Below are 20,288 nucleotides of genomic sequence, written 5' to 3' on the forward strand. Positions count from 1 at the left end.
GAGGTATGGAGAAATTAACTGACTTTGTCAAGACTACGCAGCAAGTACATGGTGGAACCCGGCTTCCATACTATTACAAATGAGAATATCCTCTCATTGAGAAAGCTGATGGCCTAACTTGTTGATAATCATTAACTATTTGCCTAAGCAAGATTTTATATCACTTATATCACTTTATATCTCCCAGACTGAGCCCCCTCCTTCCTCTCCCCCTCCCCACCTTACCTCCTTCCCCTCCCCACAGCACCTGTATATATGTATATATGTTTGTATATATTTATTACTCTATTTATTTATTTACTTTACTTGTACATATTTATTCCACTTATTTTATTTTGTTAATATGTTTTGTTTTGTTGTCTGTCTCCCTTTCTAGACTGTGAGCCCGCTGCTGGGTAGGGACCGTCTCTATATGTTGCCAACTTGTACTTCCCAAGCGCTTAGTACAGTGCTCTGCACACAGTACGCGCTCAATAAATAGGATTGAATGAATGAATGAATGAAAATACAAGTGAAAATTAAATGAAACGCGAGTCTTTTCAGAAATCCCTGTCTGAATAAACACGGTAAACAGGATTAGAGGACAAGGGCAGGTGCTTATCAGCTGGATATTTAGAATGGGTTTCACGTAAGTAAATGAACAATGTAAATAAGTGTAAATTGTCCGGAAAGATAAAAGCCTTTCCTGTTGACTGCTACGGAGAATTGTTTTGTCTCTCTCAAAATAGAAGAACTTTGCAGTGAAAAATAATCTACATCTCCACTTTTCTTCCTGCCTGCCACTCTACTTCACCTTAGCAGAGAGGTCTTTATTACATGCAGTGTGAACTAGTGAACTATCACCTAAATAGGACAAATTGGGATCACTGAAGAAAGTTAGCCATGTGCAGGACATAAGTGACCTTTCCCTTTTTCTGTAGACCTACAAAAAGGGGGGGGGGGGGGGGGAGAGAGAGAAATATAAAGAGAGAAACAATAATAATAATAATAATAATAATAATAATAATAATAATAATTGGCATTTGTTAAGCGCTTACTATCTGCAAAGCACCGTTCTAAGCGCTGGGAAGGATACAGGGTGATCAGGTTGTCCCACATGGGGCTCACAGTCTTAATCCCCATTTTACAGATGAGGTAACTGAGGCCCAGAGAAGTTAAGTGACTTGCCCAAGATCACACAGCAGACATGTGGCGGAGTCGGAATTCGAACCCATGACCTCTGACTCCAAAGCCCATGCTCTTTCCACTGAGTCACGCTGCTTCTCTGAGAGAGAGAGAGAGAGGGGAGGGGTCAGAGAGAGAGTTTTACAAGCCCTTGAGTGAACAGTTGGGGAATCTAGAAACTCTTTGGCAAGGGAGGTTTCAGAAAAAAGTGAGCCTTCCCAAACACCTAAATATTTCCACACCAAAACTGCCTGAGAATATGAGTCATAAGTTAAGTCTATTAACAGCAAGAAGTAAACAAAATAAAGAAAAAAACGAGTAAAGAACATTCCAACATTCGATTTAACCATTACTTTTTTCTCTTTTACTACTGTTGGTCAGGCTGAAGGCCGAATAAAAAACCAGGCCAAATAAACTGCCACAAGTGAAAGGGCTAAATCGCTAACTTCCAATAGTCTGGCAGTGGCAAAGGTTTTAGACTTGATTCCAGACTGCGCCGTGTCGTTCAGGAGAAGGAGAAAAAAAATTGAGGTGGAAGAAGCGGATAAAAACGATGAAAGAGAGAAGAAAAAGGAGCCCGGGACCAACTTCCACCTGTTAGATAATCCAGCCCGTGTTATGCCTGCCCAGCTCAAGGTCTTCTCCGTGCCAGAGGCTTGTAGATACCAAGTTTCAAGCCAAGTACGTTGCTTGTAGCCCTTTCTTCTACTAGGGAACCTAGGTCTGGTGGACCATTTTATAGAGACTAGACTGTGAGCCCACTTTTGGGTAGGGACTGTCTCTATATGTTGCCAACTTGTACTTCCCAAGCGCTTAGTCCAGTGCTCTGCACACCGTAAGCACTCAATAAATACGATTGATTGATTGATTGATATGGAGAGGGAAAGCTAGTGCTCTGCAGTTGCTCCTTCCTCTCCCCCTCGCCCCCCTCTCCATCCCCACCGTCTTGCCTCCTTCCCTTCCCCACAGCACCTGTATATATGTATATATGATTGTACATATTTAGTACTCTATTTATTTATTTTACTTGTACACATCTATTCTATTTATTTTATTTTGTTAATATGATGATGATGATGATGATAATGGCATTTATTAAGCACTTACTATGTGCAAAACACTGTTCTAAGCGCTGGGGAGGTTACAAGGTGATCAGGTTGTTCCACGGGGGGCTCACAGTCTTCATCCCCATTTTACAGATGAGGTAACTGAGGCACAGAGAAGTTAAGTCACTAGCCCAAAGTCACACAGCTGACAATTGGTGGAGCCAGGATTTGAACCCATGACCTCTGACTCCAAAGCCCGTGCTCTTTCCACTGAGCCACGCTGCTTCTCTAATATGTTTGGTTTTGTTCTCTGTCTCCCCCTTCTAGACTGTGAGCCCACTGTTGGGTAGGGACCATCTCTATATGTTGCCAACTTGTATTTCCCAAGCGCTTAGTACAGTGCTCTGCACACAGTAAGTGCTCAATAAATACGATTGATTGATTGATATGAATGTCCATACGTATATACAGCATGGCGTAGTGGATACAGCACCAGCCTCCCTTTTAGACTGTGAGCCCACTGTTGGGTAGGGACTGTCTCTATATGTTGCCAACTTGTACTTCCCAAGCACTTAGTACAGTGCTCTGCACAAAGTAAGCACTCAATAAATACGATTGATTGATTGACTGATTGGCAGTCAGAAGGTCTTGGGTTCTAATTTTGGCTCTGCCACTTGTCTGCTGTGTGACCTTGGGCAAGTCACTTAACTTCTCTGGGCCTCAGTTACCTCATCTGTAAAATGGGGATGAAGACTGTGAGCCCCACGTGGGACAACCTGATCACCTTGTATCCTCCCCAGTGCTTAGAACTGTGCTTTGCACATAGTAAGTGCTTAACAAATGCCATCAGTATTATTATTCTCTGGGCCTCATCTGTAAAATGGGGACTAAGACTGTGAGCCCCATGTGGGACAGGGACTGTGTCCAACCTGATTAACTTGTATCTACCCCAGCACTTAGAACAGTGACTAGCATGTAGTAAGCACTTAATACCATAATTATTACCATTATCATTATTATCATTAAAACCCAGTAAAACACAGTCTGAGGCAATGTTTCAGCCAAACTGAAAACTAGGAGTCAACTGCTGAAGGCCAGGCCATCACTGTAGACAGCACCACTAACCTCTGTGTCTCCCAAGTCCATAACCTTGGCATTATTCTAGACTCCTCTCTATCATTCAACCCACACATTCAATCTGTCAAAAATCCTGTGGGTTTTACCTTCACAGCATTGCTAAAATCCATCCTTTCTCCTCCTTCCAAACTGCTACCATGCTGATCCAAGTACTTATCATAGCCCACCTTGACTATTGCATCAGCCTCCTCGCTGACGACCCTTAATTCTGTCTCACCCCACTCCAGTCCATACTTCACTCTGCTGCCCAGATCATTTTTCTACAAAAAAAATTCAATGTATCTCCACTCCTCAGGAACACCCAGTGGTTCCCCATCCACTTCCGCAGCAAACAGAAACTCCTGCCCATAGGCTTTAAAACACTCAATCGCCATACCCCCTCCAACCTTACCTGACGGTTTTCCTATTGCAACCCAGGATGCTCACTTTGTTCCTCTGTGGCAACCTACTCACTGTTCCTTGATCTCATCTATCTCATCGCCGCCGAACCCTCGCTCATGTTCTGTCTCTGTCCTGGAAATCACTACCCCTCCGACAGACGATCACTTTCCCTTCCTTCAAAGGCTTATTAAAATCACATCTCCTCCAAGAGACCTTCCTTGACTATACCCTCATTTCCCCCACTCCCTCTCCCTTTCTTGTCATCTTGGCGCTTGGATTCGTATCGTTTATTCACCTCACCCTCAGCTCCACAGCACTTACGTACATATCCATGATTTATTCATTTATATTAACGTCCATTCCCCTCTTTAGACTGTAAGCCCCTCGTGGGCACGGAACATGTCTACCTACTCTGGTGTACTATACTCTCCTGAGCACTTAGTACAATGCTCTGCACACAGGAAGTGCTCATTAAATACGACTGATTGAGTAACAGTGCACTGCCTCAAGAAGGGCATGGTTTTCTTTGAACCAAAGCTTCACATGGAAAGAGAGGCCAGGAGGAAAAAGAGGAAAATAGAATTAGGTGTTTCACACATTGTCAGAAGACTGGGGTTCTTATTCTGACCCTGCCACTTGATGATGATGATGATAGCATTTATTAAGTGCTTACTATGTGCAAAGCACTGTTCTAAGCGCTGGGGGGTTACAAGGTGACATCTGCTGTGTGACTTTGGGCAAGCCATTTAACTTCTCTGTGCCTCAGTTACTTCATCTGCCAACTAGGGATTAAGACTGTGAGTCCCATTTGGGACATGGATTGTGTTATTTTATATCTAACGAAGCACTTGGTACAGTGCTGGGAAATGATAGATAAGTGGGAATTAGACTAGTTCCTTTGCCTCTCGAGGGGTTAGTAATCTAAGAATATAATGCGGGAGAGGCACTGGGGAAAGACACGTAAAAAGTGGTGAAACAACATAACAGCAAAACAACTAAAAAGACTATAGAAAACTTCCAAAATAAGAAACAAAAATCCGAAAGATTCTGCGGCTACGAGTGGGTGCTTAATAAATATCAAGTGAAAAGATTCTGATCTATGCTGCAGACTTCCAAAAGGAGCATCTTCTTGGAGTGTCAATCACCACCCATCTCTCCACTCCACATGTCCCTCCCCTGGTTTCCCGTGTCTCTCCACATCAAACAAAATTTCCTTACACCAGGTTTCAAAGGTCTCAGCCTACTCACTCAACCTTACATACTTCCTCTCCACCTACCTCCTTCCCTTCCCCACAGCACCTGTATATATGTATATATGTTTGTACATATTTATTACTCTATTTATTTTACTTGTGCATATCTATTCTATTTATTTTATTAGTATGTTTGGTTTTGTTCTCTGTCTCCCCCTTTTAGACTGTGAGCCCACTGTTGGGTAGGGACTGCCTCTATATGTTGCCAACTTGTACTTCCCAAGCGCTTAGTACAGTGCTCTGCACACAGTAAGCACTCAATAAACACGATTGATTGATTGATTGCTACTCCTCAGTTTGCTTTCTTCACTCCTTTCAAGATAAACTTCTTCCTCTACTTTACTGTTTCATTCCTTCATCCCCTTCTCTGGAATTCCCTCCCCAAATCCAACAGTGTAAGTGCTCAATAAATAAGACTGACTGAATGAACAATGTGCAGAGAACTGTACTAAGTGCTCAATAAATAAGACTGACTGAATGAACAATGTGCAGAGAACTGTACTAAGCACTGGGAGAAAATAATAATAATGATAATTATGGTACCTGTTAAGTGCTTACTATGTGTCAAGCACTGTTCTAAGTGCTGGGGTAGATACGGTCCCTATCCCTCATAGGGCTCACAATTCAAGTGCTCAGCAGAACACTTAGTAACCAGTAGACACCCAGTAAATACCCTTAACTGACTGCCTGGAGTAAAGTTAGATAAATTTGGAATATTAGATTGTACATCACTAAACAACATGATGACTGTTAAACCATCGAACAGTTCCTTCTCATATCCTGCTGCCACTGTCAAAGCCAGAACACTGGTCGAGCTGAAATTTCAGACAAAGATTTTTAAACTTCTTCCTGTAGTATTTAAAGTCAATCAATCAATCAGTCAATGGTTTGGGAAACACCATGCTCTAGTGGAAAAAGCACAGGCCTGAAAATCAGAGGACTTATTCTAATCCTGGCTCTGCCCCTTGCTTGCTGTGTGACCTTGGGCAAGTCACTTAACTTACCTGCACCTCCATTTCCTCAATTGTAAAATACTTGTTCTCCCTCCTACTTAGATTGTGAGCCCATACGAACCTCACGTGGGACAGGAACTCTGTCCAAGATGATTAACAATGCTTGACATAGCGTAAGCGCTTAAAAAACCCAATTATTATTTATGGAGTGTTTACTGTGTGCAGAACACTGTACTAAGCACTTGGGGAAGCAGCGTGGCTCAGTGGAAAGAGCCCAGGCTTTGGAGTCGGAGGTCATGGGTCCAAATCCCGGCTCCGCCACTTAGCTGTGTGACTTTGGGCAAGTCACTTAACTTCTCCGTGCCTCGGTTACCTCATCTGTAAAATCGGGATGAAGACGGTGAGCCCCCTGTGGGACAACCTGATCACCTTGTATCCTCCCCAGTGCTTAGAACAGTGCTTTGTACATAGTAAGTGCTTAATAAATGCCATCATTATTATTGTGAGAGTATAATTCAACAGAGTTGGTAGACTCCTATTGTCATCAATAAATACGATAAATACGATTGATGATGACACAATCTCTGTAAATAAGGAGCTTACAGTCTACAGGGGAAAGCAGGCATTAAAATAGATTACAGTAATGGGAAATGGCAAAGGGTAAGTATATTTTCCCACTCTCAAGGTAACACCTGGAAAGTTCCCAGTGCTCTACCAGTCTTGACTACAGGAGGGAGAGTCAGGCAGAGGCATATCCATTCCATTCCTAGCTTGGCCAGTGGCTAGTGAGTGGAAGGCAATCTCCTAAAAGTCAAAACTCACTTGAGCTGAGCAGCGGCGGTACGGGAGAGAATCAAGGGCAAAGACTCAAATTTACTGCGCGGAAGGAGGCAATGGTAAACCACGTCTTTATTTTTACCAAGAAAACTCTATGGATCCACTACCAGAACGACTGCAGATGGAGGTGGGGGGGTTCCGGGAGAGATGTGACCATGGCGTCGCTATGGGTCGTAGACGACTTGACAAGAGTATGCCAAGACAAGGATATTTACATAAGTGCTGTGCGGCCGGGGTGATTATCAAAGTATCAAAGTGCTAAGAGGTACAGAGCCAAGCCTGTAGTCGCCACAGAGGGCTTAGTCGGGAAAGGTCGCTTGGAATCACCTTGTAACCTTTTAGACTGTGAGCCCACTGTTGGGTAGGGACTGTCTCTATATGTTGCCAATTTGTACTTCCCAAGCGCTTAGTACAGTGCTCTGCACATAGTAAGCGCTCAATAAATACGATTGATGATGATGATGATGATGGAATGAGATATAATTGTAGATAGGTTCCATCTCTGGGCCACACACCTCTACACCATGAGCTCCCCTCTAGACTGTGAGCTAGTTATGGGCAGGGAATGTCTCTGTTTATTGCTATATTGTACTCTCCCAAGAGCTTAGTACAGTGCTTTGAACATATTAAGCACTCAATAAATATGACTGAAAAAACAAATGAACAAAGAAGTGGGCTGGAATAGCTCTACTGCTTGTTAGATCTAGAAGCATCAACATGTCCTCTCAAAATAAGATAACAATAATTGGAAGTTGAAAGATTGTCTTAAGTGTTTTTCGGGGGGAAAGAAAATTCACTGTTTAATCAATGGAATCAAGTAAGTGCAATTCAGTTTGTAATCTTTTCTACGGAACATCTACCCTTTGGCAGATCAAACGGTACTGTTGGAGCTTTTCAAAAGAGCACCTGAGGGACTTACAGACAGTCTTGTGAGGAGCAGATATTTATAATGTTCTCAGTTTCTTACCATTGCTTTGGCTTCTTCCCGAATGGATGGAATAGAAAGAATGCTGTAGAGGATTCCGTTCACATGCAATTTTAACTGCAAGAGAAAAGAGAAAATATTCATTTTCGTGTTCCTAAACCCTACTCAAATACCTAGCAGGAAGTTTGAAAGTAAAATACGTAAATTACAGAAGTTGTCACTCCGTTTTGCTTGTTAATTCTTTCTCTACTGCATCAGCCTCCTTGCTGACCTCCCTGCATCCTGTCTCTCCCTCTCCAGTCCATCCTAATCTCTGCTGCCCAGATCTCCCAGATTGGAGAAGTAGCATGGCTCAGTGGAAAGAGCACGGACTTTGGAGTCAGAGGTCATGGGTTCAAATCCCAACTCTGCCAACTGTCAGCTGTGTGACTTTGGGCAAGTCACTTCACTTCTCTGTGCCTCAGTTACCTCATCTGTAAAATGGGGATTAAAACTGTGAGCCTCCCGTGGGACAACCTTTCATTCATTCATTTGTATTTATTGAGCGCTTACTGTGTGCAGAGCACCGTATTAAGTGCTTGGGAAGTACAAGTTGGCAACATATAGAGACAGTCCCTACCCAACAACGAGCTCACAGTCTAGAAGGGGGAGACAGACAACAAAATCACCTTGTAACCACCCTAGCGCTTCGAACAGTGCTTTGCACATAGTAAGCGCTTAACAAATATCATTATTATTATTATCATCATTATTATTATCAACCATTCAGTCCACAGTCACCCCACTCCTCAAAAGTTTCCAATGGTTGTCCATCTACCTCTAAATCAAACAGAAACTTGGCTTTAAGGCACTCAATCAGCTCTCTCCATCCTACCTAACTTCGCTGATCTCCCAGGACAACCCAACACACATACTCTCCTCCTCTAACTTCAACCTACTCTCTGTACCTCAATCTTGTCTATCTCATCACTGGCCCCTCACCCAAGTCCTCCCTCAGGCATGGAGCTCCCCCTTCCTACCTGACAGACCACACTTATGCCCACCTTCAAAATTCTCCTAAAAATCACATCTTCCCCAAGAGGCCTTACCAGACTAAGCTCTTTATTCCCCCTCTCTGCCACCCACTCTATATCAACTGTGTATCCCCCAGCCCACGTCCTCCCCCTGGCCCGGAATGCCCTCCCTCCGCACATCCGCCAAGCTCTCTTCCTCCCTTCAAAGCCCTACTGAGAGCTCACCTCCTCCAGGAGGCCTTCCCAGACTCAGCCCTCTCCTTCCTTTCCCCCTCCCCATTCCTCTGCCCTCCCCACAGCACCAGTATATATGTTTGTACAGATTTATTACTCTGTTTATTTTACTTGTACATATTTACTATTCTATTTTATTTTGTTAATGACGTGCATCTAGCTTTACTTCTATTTATTCTGATGACACCTGTTCACATGTTTTGTTTTGTTGTCTGTCTCCCCCTTCTATCAATCAATCAATCGTATTTATTGAGCGCTTACTGTGTGCAGAGCACTGTACTAAGCGCTTGGGAAGTACAAGCTGGCAACATATAGAGACAGTCCCTACCCAACAGTGGGCTCACAGTCTAGAAGGGGGAGACAGAGAACAAAAGCAAACATACTAACAAAATAAAATAGAATAGAATAGAATAGACTTCTAGACTGTGAGCCCATTGTTGGGTAGGGACCGTCTCTATATGTCGCCAACTTGTACTTCCCAAGTGCTTAGTACAGTGCTCTGCACACAGTAAGGGCTCAATAAATATGACTGAATGAATGAATGAACTATGAATTAGACCTGTGTCCCTTAAGCACTTTGATACTCACCTCAGCCCCACAATATTTATATAAATATTCTTATACTCTACCGTTTTCCCTGTTCCTAATCTACTTTAATGCCTGGCTCCCTCTGTAGACTCTAAGAGCCTAGTGGGCAAGGACAGTGTCTACCAACTCTGTAGTACTGTACTATCCCAAGTCCTTAACCCGATACTCTGTATACAGTAAGTGCTCAATAAATACTACTGGTTTGTTGGTTTGATGTTATTACTAGTATGACTACTACTACGAGAACAGCAAGGATAAGACAGGGAGGGAACTGACTGAGTGCCTTCATGGATGAGGAGTTTCTGCTTGATGCGGAGATGGGTGGGCAACCACTGAGGCTCCAAAGGATGGGAGAAACATGCGTAGAATGATTTTTTTTTAGAAAAATGATTTGGGTAACAAAGTGAAGTATGACGGACCTGAGAAGGGAGAGTCTGGAGTCCAGAAGATCAGAGAGGAGGCTGATTCAATAGTCAAAATGGAACAGGTCAAGTGTTTTTCTTCCTATGTTTTCCAACCTAACTTACATGTCTACTCTTCACCCGGAAGCCCCCAATTCACTCTCTTGGTTCCTTCAGAACTAATCAAGAGCTTAGTACGGTGTTCTGCACTCAATAAATATCACTGATTATACATACTTATGGTATTTAATAGGCGCTTATTATGTACCAAGCACTGTTCTAAGTGCTGAGGTAGATACAAATTAATCAGGTTAGAATGTTTCATAAAATGAATTGCTCCCAGTGGACACTCAGAATAACACTACCACTACCACTAGAAGAGTATACTCATCAATTCTCTCTTTCATTAAGTCCCTGAAAGGTAGGAATCGTGCTTCTTAATTCCTACATATTTAGCTCCTATGTAGTTCCCACTACGGAACTCTGCACACCACAGATGGTAAATAAATACTGTTCATTCTGATAATTGTCAGCTGTGTGACTTTGGCCAAGTCACTTAACTTCTCTGTGCCTCAGTTACCTCATCTGTAAAATGGGGATTAAGACTGTGAGCCCCCCGTGGGACAACCTGATCACCTTGTAACCTCCCCAGCGCTTAGAACAGTGCTTTGCACATTGTAAGCGCTTAATAAATGCCATTGTTATTATTATTATTATTATTACTAGATGAGAGCTATGGGTTTCTGAAAGTGGAATGCTGCACTCTCGTATTTTCTGCTTCTCAAACATTAAACAAAGGAAGTCTCAGAGCTCCTAGAAGCTGAGGGCATCTCCCTACAGGGAAAACCTGCCACTTGTTATTCAGTGAGATTTTATAAGAGAAATCTGAGGTCTGTTTTATAATCTACCTTTAGGAAATTAGGTTCCTGAACCAGGATTTCGGTGAGAATGTTAGGCTCCTCCAGGGAGCCTTCTCTGATTTATTCATTCATTCAATTGTATTTATTGAGTGCTTACTGCATGCAGAGCACTGTACTAAGCACTTGGGAAGTACAAGTCGGCAACATATAGAGACGGTCCCTACCCAACAACGGGCTCACAGTCTAGAAGGGGGAGACAGACAACAAAACAAAACACGTAGACAGGTGTCAAAATCATCAGAGCAAATAGTACTATAGCTCTGATAAAACCTCTCATCTCTCCACCCTATTTTCCTTCCTTTCGGCTTAACCTATGCACTTGGGTCTATAACCCTAAGCACTTTGGTACTCACTCGTCTCCCACCACGCTTACGAACATATCCTTATATTCTGTTGTCTCTTATATCTGTAATGTATTTTAATGTCTATCTCCCCCACTAGACTATATACTCCTTGAGGATAAGGATCACGCCTAGCTCTGCACACAGAATCAATAGCATTGACTAATTGATTGATTAGTTAGCAGAGCTTTTGTAGATATGCACTGCTAACTAATCAATCAATAGCATTGACTAATTGATTGATTAGTTAGCAGAGCTTTTGTAGATATGCACTGCTAACAGTTGTACAGACCTGCACAAGAAAAAGATTTGCAAGGACTTAGAAGATGATTCATGCACACTGTGAATGACAGATACTAATTTGGGATGGAGAGATGCAACGGGGTCACCCAGATCCCAAAGGGATAAAAGATTGGTTTCCATTTAAGCCTTCTTCTACCTACACCTAGAATGCAATTAGGTTGACTAAGGGAAATAACAAGAAATACTTGCATTTTCTCAGCAAAGGTCGCTTTTCTTAACTGAAAGTTCTGGTGGCCTGAGGAAACATAAACCTTGAAATCTATATATAGTGACTGTGTATCACAGGGGAAGCAGCGTGGCTCAGTGGAAAGAGCCCGGGCTTGGGAGTCAGAGGTCCTGGGTTCTAATCCCGGCTCTGCCACTTGTCAGCTGTGTGACTTTGGGCAAGTCACTTAACTTCTCTGTGCCTCAGTTCCCTCATCTGTAAAATGGGGATTAAGACTGTGAGCCCCACGTGGGACAACCTGATAGCCTTGTATCTATCCCAGTGCTTAGAACAGTGCTCGGCACATAATAAGCGCTTAACAAATACCATTATTATTATTATTATTATTATTATGATTATTATTATATTTTTGTGTGTGTGTGGCATTGCTCAAGGTACCTCTTTTGGTAAACTGTCAACCACACAGTTTGGTGTGGCATTGGTCATTATGAAAGGCTTCTTTAAACTGCGGTCTTCATTTTATTAATATCAAAATGCCTTTTGAAGAAGGCGATGAAAAGACTGGTAGATATAAAAAAAATTTAGAAAGAATATATGAACAGGAATGACTCTTTGTAAGAGAAGACTCTATGTCTCAAGAAAACAACCAGAATGATCTTATTTAGGTTCTTCACCATTCTCCTGTTTCATAAAATTCAAGGACATTGTTTAACGTCTTTCTTTCATTTTCAGGGACCAGTTACCAGAGGCTCTTTTTAGGTCACGTAGCATTTTATTTTAGGCCACGTAGCATTTTGGCACTCTAATATTTAAAGCCATAACTAAAATAGGAAGTAGATGGTAGCGCTCTATGACGATATGTTGCTGGGCTTTAGGCTATTTACAATGGCACAATAGTTCCCCAAAGCAGATTTCTGGAAGTCACCGGAGTATTCAGGACTATTCTTATCTATAGGATACAGATGTGTAGCACTGACTTTTGCCATGAGCTCATTTCTATTCTGTGAGAAATGTTGAAGGTAAGCTCCGCAACCAAATTTAGAAGCATTTGTAGTTCACAACTAACGACTTACATTCCTGTAGCCCATATAATAATAATAATAATAATGGCATTTGTTAAGCGCTTACTATGTGCACTGTTCTACAGCGGTGGATTTGTGTCTGCTTACTCTGCTAAAAGTTACCAAGCACTTAGTACATAGTAAGCACTCAATAAATACCACTGATTAAGAGGCCCCCAGGGTGCATATCTGTGTTTCACGACTGACTTAAAGCCATAAAGTTTGTACATTATCTTTGGGTGGCAGGGCATACTTCAGTGGAGAAGAGCACGGGTTTTGGAGTCAGAGGTCATGGGTTCGAATCCCGGCTCCGCCACATGTCTGCTGTGTGACCTTGGGCAAGTCACTTAACTTCTCTGAGCCTCAGTTACCTCATTTGTAAAATGGGGATTAAGACTGTGAGCCCCATGTGGGACAACTTGATCACCTTGTATCCACCCTCAGCGCTTAGAACAGTGCTCTGCACATAGTAAGCGCTTAACAAATGCCATTATTATTATTATTATTATTATTATTATTATCTGAGGCATGCTGACTGTTAGTTACTCTTTTGAAGTCAATCAATCGATCAATCAGTGGTATTTATTGGGCACTTACTATGTGCAGAACACTGTACTAAGCCTTTGGGTTCATGATGGGGTCAAGGAACAATTGGGAAGCAGTATGGCTTACTTGTCAAAGCATGGATCTGTGTTCTAATCCAGGCTCCGCTACATAATAATAATAATGATGATGGTATTTATTAAGCACTTACTATGTGCAAAGCACTGTTCTAAGCGCTGGGGCGGTTACAAGGTAATCAGGTTGTCCCACGGGGGGCTCACAGTCTTAATCCCCATTTTACAGATGAGGTAACTGAGGCACAGAGAAGTTAAGTGACTTGCCCTAAGTCACACAACTGACAACTGGCAGAGCGGGGATTTGAACCCATGAACTCTGACTCCAAAGCCCGGGCTCTTTCCACTGAGCCACGCTGCTAATATGACCTAGGGCATGTCCCTTAACTTCTCTGTGCCTCAGTTCCCTCATCTGTAAAATGGGGAGTAAGAATGCGAGTCCAACCGTGGGACAGGGAATGTGCCCAACCTGATTAACTTGTACCTACCCCAGCGCTTAGAACAATGCTTAGCACACAGTATGCGCTTACCATAGAGAAGCAGCGTGGCTCAGTGGAAAGAGCACGGGGTTGGGAGTCAGAGGTTGAGGGTTCTAATCCCAGTTCTGCCACTTATCAGCTGTGTGACTTTGGACAAGTCACTTCACTTCTCTGTGTCTCATTTCCCTCATCTGTGAAATGGGGATCAATCAATTAATCGTATTTATTGAGCGCTTACAGTGTGCAGAGCACTGGACTAAGTGCTTGGGAAGTACAAGTTGGCAACATATAGAGACGGTCCCTACCCAACAGTGGGCTCACAGTCTAGAAGGGGGAGACGGAGAACAAAACCAAACATATTAACAAAATAAAATAAATAGAATAGATATGTACAAGTAAAATAAATAAATAGAGTAATAAATATGTACAAACATATATACATATATACAGGTGCTGTGGGGAAGGGAGGGTGGTGAGACGGGGATGGAGAGGGGGACGAGGGGGAGAGTATGTTACTCGAGCATGTTATTCTGAAAGCAGTCAACGGATCACATTTATTGAGTACTTTCAGTGTGCAAATCACTGTACTAAGCACTTGGGTGAGTAGGATATAAGATAGTCAGTATATATGTTCCCTGCCCACAATGAGCTTACAGCTAGAGGGGGAGACAGACATTAACATAAACAAATTACAAACATGCACATAAGTGCTATGGAGCTGAGGGAAGGATGAATCAAAGGTGGAAAAAAAATCACTTGGATCAATGAATAACAGTAATAATAATAATGACATTTGTTAAGTGCTTACTATGTGCAAAGCACTGTTCTAAGCACTGGGGTGGATACAAGGTGATCAGGTTGTCCCACGTGGGGCTCACAGTTTTAATCCTCATTTTACAGATGAGGTAACTGAGGCACAGAGAAGTTAAGTGACTTGCCCAAAGTCACACAGCAGATAATTGGCAGAGCTGAGATTTGAACCCATGATCACTGACTCCCAAGCCTGGGCTCTTTCCACTGAGCCACGCTGCTTCTCATTGAGCCACGCTGACTGGGAGCCCCACTAGGGACAACCTGATTACCTTGTATCTACCCCAGCGCTTAAAACAGTGGTTGGCATATAGTAAACACTTAACAAATACCATTGTTATTATTATTCTCTGGGCCTCAGTTACCTCATCTGTAAAATGGGGATTAAGACTGTGAGCCCCATGTGGGACAACCTGATTACCCTGTATCTACCCCAGCGCTTAAAACAGTGGTTGGCATATAGTAAGCACTTAACAAATACCATTGTTATTATTATTCTCTGGGCCACAGTTACCTCATCTGTAAAATGGGGATTAAGACTGTGAGTCCCATGTGGGACAACCTGATTACCCTGTATCTACCCCAGCGCTTAAAACAGTGGTTGGCATATAGTAAGCACTTAACAAATACCATTATTATTATTATTCTCTGGGCCTCAGTTACCTCATCTGTAAAATGGTGATTAAGACTGTGAGCCCCATGTGGGACAACCTGATTACCCTGTATCTACCCCAGCGCTTAAAACAGTGGTTGGCATATAGTAAGCACTTAACAAATACCATTATTATTATTATTCTCTGGGCCTCAGTTACCTCATCTGTAAAATGGGGATTAAGACTGTGAGCCCCATGTGGGACAACCTGATTACCCTGTATCTACCCCAGAGCTTAAAACAGTGCTTGGCACATAGTAAGCGCTTAATAAATACCATTAGTATTATTATTATGATGATGAAGGTATAATACAATAGAATTGGTAGACATGATCCCTGCCTTCCTTTTAGACTGTGAGCCCACTGTTGGGTAGGGACTGTCTCTATACGTTGCCAACTTGTACTTCCCAAGCGCTTTAGTACAGTGCTCTGCACACAGTAAGCGCTCAATAAATACGATTGATTGATTGATTCAAGGAGCTTACAATTTAGTCAGAGACAAAGACATTAAAATAAATGACAGATGGGAGCTATTAATACCACAGAATTCTTAATATCACATTATTTGCAAGGGTTTTATGCTGAGGTGGGATGCAGGAGGACAGAATCCTTTAAGAGATCTACCCATTGGCATCTGTGGCCCTGGCAAACCTCCTGGCATGTCTCTCCTAAAACCAATGCCAATCAGCAGTTAGTTTTAAGGAAAAGTAAAGCATTCATATTTTACTTAAAATAGGGACCAACTGGAGTGTTCCACTACTATCCTCCTCAAAGTGGTTCCCCAGGGCCTCTAAACCTGTAAATAAATGATGTCGTTGGGTGAGCTGTGGATCCCTTCTAGACTGTGAGCCCATTGTTGGGTAGGGACCGTCTCTATATGTTGCCGATTTGTACTTTCCAAGCACTTAGGACAGTGCTCTGCACACAGTAAGCGCTCAATAAATGCACTGTTGGGTATGGACTGTCTCTATATGTTGCCGATTTGTACTTTCCAAGCGCTTAGTACGGTGCTCTGCACACAGTAAGCGCTCAATAAATCCACTGTTGGGTATGGACCATCCCTATATGTTGCCAACTTGTACTTCCCAAGCGCTTAGTACAGTGCTCTGCACACAGTAAGCGCTCAATAAATACGATTGAATGAATGAATGAATACAACTGAATGAAGGAATGAATGACACGTGCGTATTCGATGCTTTATCTATGCAGCAACGACCTAATAATGAGCCGCTTGAAAAAGCAAAGGGAAGGAAGTTGGAACTGCAGAACTCAAATACAGTCAAACAACTCTGAGCTTTCTGAATATACTCTGTCATATAGTCTGTTGCCCATGCCCAAGACCAAAGAACGAATCCTAGGGAAATTAACATCTTATCAATAAAAATATCTACACTAAAACATGAGATTTCTCCAGAAGCCCAATAATAACATCTGTTGAATGAGTACCTCATGGTTTTCATGACCAAGGAGATCTGAAAGAACCTTCAGAATGAGGCTTGCCACCTTAGCACAAGCGTTTTTGCCTGCAAAGGAAGAAGATAAACGAACTTTATAACCTTATTTAGTACAAGGAAGACAACTGTCGATAGGTGGAAAATATCGAAGATGTTAAGTTCTGCTCTTCTGAAATTCTACAGTAATTTTGCTGTTAAACTACTGGCTTCAGGGCTGTTCACTGGACTTTACTCTACTTCCCAAATGGATGTGTCACTGTCAAAAATAATTAAAACAGAATGGTGTTTGTGCGCTTGAATACTCCTCTAACGCCAAGTACTGAAGCATGTCTGGTCGAAAAAGAGTTATAAATGAGTGCCTCCTGCTTAAAAAAAGCATCTGTTAGGAAAGTTGTCTCCAAACCTGCCTCACCATACACAATTGAGTTATCGGTCTGCTGGTTTCCTATGGCTGCAAGAGGAAGTGCGCGTATTAGATTCCAACAGAGATGATAAACTCTTAGTAGAGAGAATTGGTTATGTGCATCGCCTTACTATTTTTCTACATTCCTCCTGAGAATTTACTTAGGGACAGTGAAAATATTAATTTAAGGGATGGAAAATCCTGAGGATTGCTTGTTCTGACTTGGAAAACTGCTCAGCGGTCAGCAAAACTGCAGTTTAGCAGAGTCACCATAATAATGATAATAATAATAATAATAATAAGTACTGAAGCATGTCTGGTCGAAAAAGAGTTATAAATGAGTGTCTCCTGCTTAAAAAAATCATCTGTTAGGAAAGTTGTCTCCAAACCTGCCTTACCATACACAATTGAGTTATCGGTCTGCTGGTTTCCTATGGCTGCAAGAGGAAGTGTGCGTATTAGATTCCAACAGAGATGATAAACTCATAGTAGACAGAATTGGTTATGTGCATCACCGTACTATTTTTCTACATTCCTCCGGAGAATTTACTTAAGGACAGTGAAAATATTATTTTAATGGATGGAAAACCCTGAGGATTGCTTGTTTTGACTTGGAAAACTGCTCAGCGGTCAGCAAAACTGCAGTTTAGCAGAGTCACCATAATAATAATGGCATTTATTAAGCGCCTACTATGTGCAAGACAAGGTATCAGTAAGTTTTTTACTTTTATTGCTACATAACACAAATGGCAAGGATTTTAGGTGGAAGTCATCTGGTTTACAACAACAGTTGTAGACCAGAACACAGCTACAAATATTATTCTGGTTAACTCTTTCATTATACCTATTGATAAGTTCCTGAGTTAAGTGTAGGGCTTCTGCTCGCTGTCCACTTCATGACCAATTGTCTTCCCGTTACCTTTGGTCAACGTCTAACTTCTGATTTCTAATCATAGCTCTATATGCATCCAAATTTAGGCACATGAAGGCATATTAGAGGACTTAATGAAAGCATGTAGGAATTTCTCTTCCAAGAAGAAAAGGCAGATTAAGAGAGGTGGGATTGTTTACTAGGAAGCACACTGGAAGAATAAGATCTGTGTTCTGTTTCAGGATCTGCCACTGACTTGCTCTGTTAATAATAATAATGGCATCTATGCACTGGGGTGCGTAAAAGCAAATCGGGTTGGACACAGTCCCTGGCCCACGTGGGGCTCGCAATCTTAATCCCGGTTTTACAGATGACACAGAGAAGTGAAATGACATGCCCAAGGTCACACAACAGACAAGTGGCTGAGCTGGGATTAGAACTCAGGTCCTTCTGACTCCCAGTCCCGTGCTCTAGCTACTAGGCCACGCTGTTTCTCAGAGAATCAATCAATCAATCAATCGTATTTATTGAGCGCTTACTGTGTGCAGAGCACTGTACTAAGCGCTTGCAAAGTACAAGTTGGCAACACACAGAGACGGTCCCTACCCAACAGTGGGCTCACAGTCTAGAAGGGGGAGACAGACAACAAAACAAAACATAAAAAGCAAACAAAAAAAAAAAAACAGAACAAAAAAAAGAGAAGCAGCATGGCTCAGTGGAAAGAGCCCGGGCTCGGGAGTCGGAGGTCATGGGCTCTAATCCCAGCTGTGTGACTTTGGGCAAGTCACTTCACTTCTCTGTACTTAAGTTACCTCATCTCTAAAATGGGAATTAAGATTGTGAGCCTCACGTGGGACAACCAGATCACCTTGTATCCCCCCAGTGCTTAGAACAGTGCTTTGCACATAGTAAGCGCTTAATAAATACCATCATTATTATTATTATTTCTCAAGGAGTTAAGCGACTTGCTGTTGGGCAAGTCACTTAACTTCTCTGTACTGTAGTCTTCTCCTTTGTAAATGGTGATCATAATCTTAGCCCATTACATATGGGTGAACAAAAAATACCTACATGAAGTACTTTGAACACCTCTGAATTTGGGGGTTATGTTTATATTCATTCAATCGTTCAGTCGTATTTATTGAGCACTTACTGTATGCAAAGCACTATTCTAAGAGCTTGGAAAGTGCAATTTAGCAACAAATAGAGACAATCCCTACCCACAATGGGCCCACAGTTTAGAAGACTGGCATCAATTATATCAAGCGCTTAGTACAGTGCTCTGCACACAGTAAGCGCTCAATAAATACGACTGAATGAATGGCATCAATACTACCACCAAGTCAAAAATGGACCTCAAGGACTTTTGAACCTACTGGAAATTTGCTTATCCTACCTACCCCTAAGTAGGGGTAAGAACCCTTTTTCCCCAACTCTTTTCAAATTTCAATGAGGGTGATTAAAAGCAATTGACACTGACAACCCTGGTCTAAAAAGCTCTCTCCATTTCCTCACACCCATGCCCCTCTCAAGATCACACCTGGAGAGTTTCCAGGACTCTACTAGTCATGACTAGTTCCTTCCCCTCTGCCTTCAAACATGCCCACATCTCCATCCTAAAAAAACCCTCTCTTGACCCCACCTCCCCTTCTAGTTACCGCCCTAGCTCACTCCTACCATTCCTTTCCAAACTCCTTGAATGAGTCGTCTAAACCCGCTGCCTCGAATTCTTCAATGCCAACTCTCTCCTTGACCCCCTCCAATCTGGCCTCCGTCCCCTACACTCCACCAAAACTGCCCTCTCCAAGGTCACCAATGACCTGCTGCTTGCCAAATCCAACGGCTCCTACTCCATTCTAATGCTCCTCGACCTCTCAGCTGCCTTCGACACTGTGGACCACCCCCTTCTCCTCAACACGCTATCCAACCTTGGCTTCACAGACTCCGTCCTCTCCCTGTTCTCCTCTTATCTCTCCAGCCGTTCATTCTAGTCTCTTTTGCAGGCTTCTCCTCCCCCTCCCATCCCCTTACTGTAGGGGTTCCTCAAGGGTCAGTTCTTGGTCCCCTTTTGTTCTCTATCTACACTCACTCCCTTGGTGAACTCATTCACTCCCACGGCTTCAACTATCATCCCTACGCTGATGACACCCAAATCGACATCTCTGCCCCTGCTCTCTCTCCCTCCCTTCAGGCTCGGGTCTCCTCCTGCCTTCAGGACCTCTCCATCTGGATGTCTGCCTGCCATCTAAAACTCAACCTGTCCAAGACTGAACTCCTTA

General features: G+C 42.6%; 1 protein-coding gene across 2 annotated transcripts in view; it reads right to left on the minus strand.

The window, feature by feature from the left end:
* Positions 1 to 20,288, minus strand: part of ARMC9 (armadillo repeat containing 9) — a 260,953-nt gene that overhangs the window by 110,117 nt on the left and 130,548 nt on the right. For both annotated transcript variants that reach the window (XM_038768825.1, XM_038768738.1), the window contains 2 exons: positions 16,728 to 16,804; positions 7,739 to 7,813 (listed from right to left, as the gene is read on the minus strand). In XM_038768825.1, the coding sequence (XP_038624753.1) occupies positions 7,739 to 7,813; positions 16,728 to 16,804 (152 nt within the window). The remainder of the gene's footprint in view (positions 1 to 7,738; positions 7,814 to 16,727; positions 16,805 to 20,288) is intronic.

This window comes from Tachyglossus aculeatus, chromosome 1 (assembly GCF_015852505.1).
Source record: "Tachyglossus aculeatus isolate mTacAcu1 chromosome 1, mTacAcu1.pri, whole genome shotgun sequence".
Taxonomy (NCBI): domain Eukaryota; kingdom Metazoa; phylum Chordata; class Mammalia; order Monotremata; family Tachyglossidae; genus Tachyglossus; species Tachyglossus aculeatus.